Below are 9,395 nucleotides of genomic sequence, written 5' to 3' on the forward strand. Positions count from 1 at the left end.
GGTGGCTCAGCTGGTAAAAAATCCGCCTGTGATGCAGAAGACCTGGATTCGATCCCTAGGTTGGGGCGGTTTCCTGAAGATGGGAAAGGCTACCCACTCCAGCATTCTGGCCTGGAGAATTCCATGGAGTGTATAGACCATGGGGTCGCAAAGAGTCAGACACGACTGAGGGACTTTCACTTCCCCTCCAGTCACTGCTTAATTTTTGTGTTCCTTTTTATAGCAAAATTTCTCCCCAAATTGTCTAAACCTCCATCTTGAAAAATCCAGAGGCAAATTCTCAGTTCTCATTTTAGGCAGTATTTGACTCACTTGGCCCTTCCACATTTTCAAACATTTTCTTCTCTAAGCTTCCAGAACATCTCACCTGGTTTCCTTTTACTTTATTGGTATCTCTTCAGTCTGCTTTATTTTCTTCCTCTGACTTCTAAATATTAGAGATGCTCACATCTTAGTCCTATGTTCTTTTCTGTCTATACTCTCCCTAATTGGTTTCATCCCATGGTTATAAATATCTTCATTTTGGTAAGTCCTAAAATTATAATTCCAATTTTTTGACTATCAGACTGAACATTCTTTTTGCATCATTATGGAAAACTTCAGGCACATGAAATTAAAAATAATATAATGAACCTCCATTAGTTCATCACCCAATCATCAACAATTAAACTAACACATAGACTCATTGTTCTTTTTTTAACTGATTTTTTTCACTCAGTCACACACTCACATTAGTATTTTAGCGATGCTGTGCAGCAGGCAGGATGTTTCCCCAACCAGGGATCAAACCCCCACCTCTGTAGTGAAAGCACTAAATCCTAGCCACGAGGCCACCAGGAAACTCCAGACTCATTATTCTTTTTTTTTTTTTTTTCTGTTAAACAAAGAATTGCTTTATTAATACAAACCATTAATACATACTCAAACTATAAAGTGCTAAGAAATTTAAATATCTAAGTCACAGCAAACAGGTGGCAATTCAACATCCAGAGTCGACAGAATGCTTGAGGGAGACGGCAACAGATTAGACTCCCACAGCAGAGGAGGCATCTTCAGAGGCGAAGTGGGGCCCATGTGTAACAGCTGCTCAAGCTCCCTCTCCTCATCAAGGATCATGAGAGGCACTCCATTCAAGGGGAGGTGGGCGATCTGGTGCTCCTCAGGCAGGTCAAAACTCTCAAAGTCTAATGGATTGAAGGGAAAGAATTTTTCTATTTCTGGATAGGTGTCATCTGAGGCAGGAACCGAAGTTTTTGCTTTAACAGTCTTCTCAGTAATCTTTTTGGTAGAGAAAGTTGTCTGTTTCTGTTTGAGCGGTCCATCCGTCTTAACTGATTTTTCTGTAGCTCTGTTGACAGTTCCCAAAGCCTTTCTTGCAGTTTTTGGTAAAGCTGGTGGAGCATCAAACATTTTGCCAACACGTGGTGTTGAAACCTGAGATCTCCCATCCAAAGCTTTGACTGAAGGCACAGACCCCAGCTTCAGCCCGTCCTTAGGAGCCACATGGATGCCTGGTTCTCCATTTTCCTTATCAACATAGATCAGAGTAGCCATTCTGGATCAAATTCGGAGTAACAGCCAAACTCTCGGAAGCCTCTTCTCATTATTCTTAATATGGTAGGGTGATTGCTTATTTTTCATTTTTGAAGTTGACATATTTACAGACCTCTGTTCCATATATATTTTAGGTTTTGTTCAATTATTTAAATTCTTTTCCCTTGGGATTGATTGTGTAGATTTGGGAAGCTTTTAAAATCTTTTTTTATTAGTGTATGAGTCTGCATTCAATTGCAGGAAATATATCTGGCTATTTTAAATGTATACCGATTTAACATGGGGAATGAGTGTTTAGAATATTGTTTAAAGGGTTGAGGAGCAGGCTGTCCGAAACGGGTCCCAGGATAATACTGCCAAACTGGGCTGTCAAGGAAACTACTACCGCTGTCCCCACCCATCAGGATGGTGGGGAATCAGGACTCCGCAACTGAACTTTCTGATGTTAAGAATACACTGCCGTAGCTACAATTCCAAAATCCAGAAGACATTGTAACAGTAAGTACTCAAAGCAAATGACTGTGCTGTGGAAAGCTGCTGCAGATAATACTAGGATCTTAACCATGCTCACCAGCCAAAAAATAGAGTAGCAAAAAAAAAAAAGCCTTTTGCCTTACTTCCACCTTCCAAACTTTACTTAAATGTATCCAATTGACAGAAATCACTTACCTCTAGAACGCTAGTTGCCTGCAGAATTGTAGTGTTTAAAATTTCAACATTTATAGGACAAGAAAGGAAGCTTGAAAGAAGTTTGAATGAATGCTGAATCTTCACATTCACAACCACCATAATGCATCTATTTTTCAAATATTTTATGTACTTCAATAGAGATAACTTTTGGAAGATCTTATCCATTCTTTGTTAGCTGGATTCCCAGATATAAAATAGTCTATTTTTTTATTTTTTAGATATTGCAAATATCTTCTCGTGGTCTGTTACGTTTGTAGTACCCTTGTTGAACAAAATCATTACTTTTTTATCTCAAGGTGATGATGCATCAATTTACAGAATATATGAGCAACAGAAAAAAATGAATTATTCCACAGAATGCAGTCAACAAAATTCAGGTTACAGGAAATGACACGACAGTTAATCTGGTATTTCAACAAATAAAATTTAAAGTAAAAAAGGGGGGAAAGGAGGAGAGAGGGGGTTCCTTAGCTAAAAAGAGACCTAAGAGAAATCTGCCCACCCCCCTCATAGAAAAGAAAGGCCAGGCAAAGCTCGAGTGTTTAGGGATGCATGCTTAGGTGATAAAAATGAAAAGGAGATGGTCAGAAGCATCAGGATAGTAGCTATTCTTGAAGAAGAAGTTGTAATTGGAAGGAGACAATGTGGAAGTTGGGTAGGGTGGTGAGCAAGGGTCTCTATTGACCTGTTAGTGGTATGCAATTTTTTGTATTTGCTATACTTAACCATAAAAGTTTTTTTAAAGGATGAAAAGCAATATATATAAAATACAAAGTTATGTGCATACTTAAGGCCATATTTCAATGTTAGAATGGTGTGGTATAAAGAGAAATGTATATCTGGACTTCATCCCAGGTTCTGGGCCACAGCTCCTCACACCCTTGGAGTGGTAAGAGCGTCTTTTGTACACTAACAAGATGATAGTGTGTTGAAGCCCCTGCATAGCTTCCGGTTGGGTCAGGTTGCCACAAAAGATGAAGGCAGGACTGGGGGATTGAGGGTTATGACTTTTAGGCCCATCCCTCCCCCACGGCCCTCCAGGGAGGAGAGAAGGCATAGAGGTTGAGTTTAATCATCAGTGGCCAATATTTTAATCAATCATGCCTATAAAATGAAACCTCTGTGAAAAACCCCTAAACAAGAGGGTTTGGAAAGCTTCAAGGCTAGTGGTGACCACATCAAGGTGCTGGGAGGGTGACAGAGGCCAGAGAGGGCAGTGGACATATGCAGCAACAGAGATGGACTTGGCGTCACGCTGAGTGGAGTAAGTCAGAGAAGAAGGACATGCGGAATCCAAAAAGAAGTGATACAAATGAGCTTACAAAACTGAAAGAGACTCACAGACTTAGAAAACTAACTTGCAGCTGCCAGGGGGAAGGGATAGTTAGGTAATGTACACACTGCTATATTTAAAATGGATAGACAACAAGGACCTATTGTATATAGCACGCGGAACTCTGCCCGATGTTATGTTCCAACCTGGATGGGAGGGGGGTTTGGGAGAGAATGGCTACCTGTGTATATGTACGGCTGAGTCCCTTCACTGTTCCTCTGAAACTACCACAACATTGTTAACTGGCTATACCCCAGTACAAAATAAAACGTTTAAAGTTTGGAAAGCTAAAAATAAGTAAATAAAGATTCAGATAGAGACACTTAAAAAAGATGGGGCATGAAGATTCCAGAAATTCCCCTCCCGCATACCAGTCCTTATTTATCTCCTACGTTTGGCTGTTCCTTAGTAATATCCTTTATAATAAGCCAGCAATCATAGGTGCAGTTTCCTGAATTGTGTAAGCCACTCTAGCGAATGTCTGAACTTGAGGCGGTCATGGGAACTCCTGGTTTACAGTCAGTTGGTCAGAAATAAGGGTGGCTGAGGACTTGGAACTGGCATCTGAAGTGGGGGCAGTTTGGTGGGACTGAGCCCCCCTCCTTTCTGAACAAGATTTATGTATTTCTTGACTGTGGTGCGTTGCTCTTTGTTGCTGCATGCAGGCTTTCTCTAGTTGCAGCTTGTGGGGCTAGAGTGCTGGCTCAGTAGCTGTGGGTGCACCGGCTTAGTTGCTCTGTGGAAAGTAGAATGTTTCAGGACCACGGATGAAACCAGTGTCCCTTGTATTGCAAGGCCAATTCTTAAGCACTGGACTATCAGGGAAGCCCGGACTGACACCCGTAAACTCCAGGTGTGTGCTCAGCACTTAAGTCGTGTCCAACTCTTTGCAACCCTGTGGAGTGTAGCCCTCCAGGCTCCTCTGTCCATGGGGATTCTCCAGGCAAGAGTACTGGAGTGGGTTGCCATGCCTCCTCCAGGGCATCTTCCTGACCCAGGGATCGAACCCACCTCTCCTGTATTACAGGCACATTCTTTACCACTGAGCCACCAGGGAAGCCCCTAACTCCAAGCAGATAGTGTCTCATTGAAATGAATTACTGGACTCCCAGTTAGTATCCAGAGAATCAGAAAATTGTTTGGAGGGAGGAGAATAGGAGTAAAGGTCAGAAAAGAAGAAAAAATGAGAATGCCTGGCATGGACTGAAGATGACTGTGCTGAAAATGGCTAATGTCTGTATAGGTTTTACATTAGACATCATTCTTAGTGCTTTATATATATTAATATTAACCCATTGGAGCCTATGAAGTAGGTACTATTACTCTCATTTTATAGAAACAAAAAATTGAGACACAAAAAGTAAAGTAATTTATTTAAAGCCACAGTGCCAGTAAAAGGTGAAGTATGAACGCAGGCAGGTAACTCCATAGTCTGGGCCTATAACTGTTACACCATGATACTGAGTGCTAGGGAGTATGATTTTCTCAACTCTGTACCTGGTACCCAACAAAAGTTTATTCAACTGCTCACTCATCACCTCTATCTAGATGACTAACAGATATCCCAAATATACCACATCTAAGGCAGAACAATATTTCCCATCCACTATTAAGTCAACACTGAGTCAACTCTGTTCTTTTTTCCTATAGCCTCCCATATCAAATCCATCAGCAAATGTTATCCATTCTACCTTCAGGATACACCCCAACTTTGGCCACAGGTCATATTTACTGATTCCACCCTAATCCAGACCACCATCACTCACCTGGGCTGTTACTGTGACAGCCTCCTGACTTACCTCCCTGTCCCCACTTTGTCCCTGCATTCATGCTCCACACAGTAGACGGTTTTTTTTACAAAGCAGATATTACTCTCCTGTTTAAGGCATTCCAGTGACTGCCCAATGCATTTAGAATAAGATCTAGATGTTTTACTGTGACCTTCAAAACCACACATAAGATGCGTTAACTATTTCTCAGATTTTATCTCCTATCACTCTTCTAGTTCTTAAGCATCTTTCACATTTGGGCTACACAGAATACACCATAAGAGCAAGAAGTTTCCTTGACCTCATTTTTTATTTTGAAAAATAAAATTAGGTTCAAAATATTAGGAATGATGAGTTTATTTCAGTCTCAGGGAAGTAGTCATAGTAAGTAACATTTGAACTGACCACTCCCCAATCTCAGTTGCTCATCAGCTTCCTTAGGTCATAAATTGGCCTAGAGATCAACCATCCAAGTCACTGAAGAACTGAAGGATGCCGTTCAGTTTCAGAGAGCGAATATGACAGGGAGCAAAACAAGGAAGACTGTTAGAAGGAAGGAAAGGTGGGCAGGAGAGAGTACGCCACCAACTGCTTCACACTGGGGGACAGTTGGATTGGATTCAGCAAATACCCATTTCCTCTTCCTTCAACCATGGGCAGAGGATACATCATTGCCTATTTTGGGGGGTTGCTTAGATTCCTGGGTTGGGAAGATCCACTGGAAAAGGGATGGGTTACCCACTCCAGTATTCTTGGGCTTCCTCTGTGGCTCAGCTGGTAAAGAAAGCACCTGCAATGTGGGAAACCTGGGCTCGATCCCTGGGTTGGGAAGATCCCCTGGAGAAGGGAAAGGCTACCCACTCCAGTATTCTGGCCTGGAGAATTCCATGGACTACAGTCCATGGGGTCGCAAAGAGTCGGACACAACTGAGTGACTTTCACTTTCACTTTAGTCAAGACTTGCTTTCATCAATTAAATATTAGCCAGATATGAGATAAGCAGAGACCTTAAATGTGTTTGTATGGCTTCTTTTGGCTCTTCTTTGGCAATCACCATGAAAAGAACATGCCTTCGGGAGCCACCATCCCTTGAGTTTAGCCCAGAATGAACACAAGTGGGGCAGTCCTGAAGCCTGTGTACTACCTGAAGTAAGGCCATCTGGCCAAACCCATACAGCTGAGCTACAGGCTCATGAGCATGGAAATAAATTGTTATAAGTCACGAAGTTTGAGGTAGTTTGTTATATAGTATTATTGTGGTGCTAGTTGACAAATATAATGGTAACAATTAGTGCTATATGCTGTCATGATATTGTGGTTTATAATACATGTACATTTGGTCTCTGTCCTCAATTCTAGCACAGAGTGCCTAAAATCCTTGGATTTTCCTAAGTGATAAGAGCAATTAGGGCATCTTGATTTTCATAACAAGTCCCTTTCAACCATACCTGAGTTTATTTTAATGAGATAACTTTTGGAAGAAGTTGGTTGGGATGGTTATTGCCAGGGGAACCAACTTTGATTAGAGGGTTGTAATTTAGCCCCACCCTCTGAGAAGGGGAGGAGCTGCAGTTTGAGTTCAATCACCAGTGGCCAATGATTTAACCAAAGATGCCTATGTAACAAAGCCTCTATAAAAAATGCAAAATGACAGTTTGGAGAGCTTCCCAGCTGGTGACTACGTGGAGGTTAGGGAGAGCGGCACACTCAGAGAGGACTTGCATCCAGCACGCCCCTTCCCACACACCTTGCCCTATACACCTCTTCCACCTGGCTGTTCCTGTTTATGTGTCCTTTTATAATAAACCAATGATCTGGTAAATAAATTATCTAGTAAGTAAACTCACTGAGTTCTGTGAGTTACTCTAGCAAATTAATCAAACCCAGTAGCCTCCAAACAATAATCAGTTGCTCAGAAGAGCAGGTATCAACTTGACCTTGTGATTGGCATCTAAAGTGGGCGGGCAGTCTTAACTGAGTTCTTAACCTCTGGCATGTGACAACAGTGTCAGAATTGAGTTCCACTGTAGAACATTTTTGAAGTTAGTAATGTTTTATAAAAGCATTATCCAACAAAAATATAATGTGAGCCACAAATGCAAACCAAATATGTAATTTTAAATTTCTAGTTTCTGCATTACAAAAGTAAAGAAACAAGTGAAATTAATTTTAATATAGGACACCTAGTCAGTGTGGATACCTGGTGTCCACTGAGAATTGAAAAATTGCTTGGTGGTAATGGGAAACACGCACTGGAATTGTCTGTCTTATTCCCTTACCAGGAGTTCTCAATGGCCATATAATTATTCTCTTTGAGCATAATCAAAATAGTTTAACTAATTAAAATTGTACGTATTCTGCAAAGCATTAAAGTATTATACAATGAAGAATAGCATATACAAAATGCTTCCTTTTTGTAAGAGGAAAATTGGAATATGTATGTTATTTTTACCAAAAAAGTAAAGAATAGAATAAGAAACCAGAACATATATATAAAACACATATATGAAATATATATGAAATTTATATACATGATGTGAGCAGAAACAATGGAGCAATGAAGGGGATAGGTATGGAAACAAGACTTCTCAGAGTGTACCTTTTCAGTTAGTTTTGACTTTAACCTTTTATATATTGAAAAATGTAAAAAAAAAAACCCACAAACCCTAATTTTGAACAAATGGAAACAAAGGGCCCCAATCAAATTGTACAAGTTGCCATATAGAGAAAAGAGTTACTTCAAATGACTTTTGAACACAATATGAAAATTGTCCAATTTTATTGGAACATGTTTAAAGGAAAAAAGAAAAATGTAAACCTCACTCACTAGTCTCATTATTTGTAGTATTGGCATTGTAAGCTAGAAGATATTTTCTGTATAAGATAAAGCCAATGAGTAAATTGTCTTTTATTTTCTAAAATTTTATTGACGTATCATTGATTTACAATGTTGTGTTAATTTCTGCTGGACAGAAAAGTGATTCAGTTATACATATAAACAATCTTTTCCTTATTCTTTTCCATTATGGTTTATCATAGGATATTGAATATAGTTCACTTTGCTATAAGTAGGATCTTGTTGTTTAACCATTCTGTATTTAATAGTTTGCATCTGCTAATCCCAAATGCCCATTCAGTCCAATGAATAAATATTTTAAGTTTATAGAAAGTGAGAATTTTGGTTTAAGAGAAATAGAGTCATGAATGCCCTACCTACCAATTTATTACTACAAAGTGTTAAAGTAATAAAAAATTGTATTATTAGAAATAATATTATTAAAATAGTAAACTGTGTATTTGAAAATTATTTTTAAATTTATGGTTAGTACTTTTTTCTCCCTAAGAATTTTATTCACTCCATACTCCTTTTTTCTTGAGGCTTTTGCTTTCACAGTTGGCTCTATGAACCATCTCTAATATTTGGTTATGATGTAAAGTAGAGATCAAGGTTCGGGTTGGGGATTTTTTGGTCTGTGTCTGTGTTTTTCCTCACATGGATTCTAGAAAGATCTTTAGTAAAAGACCAGAAAGAAAAGTTTTGAAATGGACTCTGGGCCTAGCTCAGCACAAACAAGTAGTGGAGGTCTCTCTGCATAGAGATAATATGTAAATTAGTAATATAAAGTGGATTATTACATTTTAGAAAATTCTACTAAACCTGACACAATGATATTAAAATGGTAGGTGGGGCATTCATACTTATTTGGGTTTTCCTATGTCCTCTACTGTCACAGGATTTTATTCTGATTCATTTGTAAAAATAGCATCATTAATTCAAAATCTAAAATATTGCCAATAGCATTATTAAATCAAAATCTAAAATACTGCCAATACCTGCCTAAAGCACTGCTTTAGGGGGAAAAAAGCACCTGTGGAATTATATATACATTATTCTATAAAATGTAGCTCAGGTGGTAGAAAGTAATAGTTTTCAGTCTCCTGTAGTTTTAAAGAATTCAGAATTTAAGTGTTATACACCCTATTATTCTCTTTCAGCATACAGTCTGTTTTGAGCTCAATTCTGCTGAATACTTGAGAAGAATGACATT

General features: G+C 39.1%; 1 protein-coding gene across 1 annotated transcript; it reads right to left on the reverse strand.

The window, feature by feature from the left end:
- Positions 1-945: 945 nt before the first annotated feature.
- LOC138094669 (securin-like) lies at positions 946-1,579 on the reverse strand. The gene has a single exon (XM_068990755.1). It carries the CDS (start codon positions 1,552-1,554, stop codon positions 946-948), a length of 609 nt encoding a protein of 202 aa, XP_068846856.1. The 5' UTR covers positions 1,555-1,579.
- Positions 1,580-9,395: the final 7,816 nt, after the last annotated feature.

Source organism: Capricornis sumatraensis, chromosome 18, assembly GCF_032405125.1.
Source record: "Capricornis sumatraensis isolate serow.1 chromosome 18, serow.2, whole genome shotgun sequence".
In the NCBI taxonomy this organism is placed as follows: Eukaryota; Metazoa; Chordata; class Mammalia; order Artiodactyla; family Bovidae; genus Capricornis; species Capricornis sumatraensis.

Excerpts from the sequence above, each read along its gene's own strand:
- LOC138094669 (XM_068990755.1), bottom strand. The coding sequence starts at position 1,554 with ATGGCTACTCTGATCTATGTTGATAAGGAAAATGGAGAACCAGGCATC.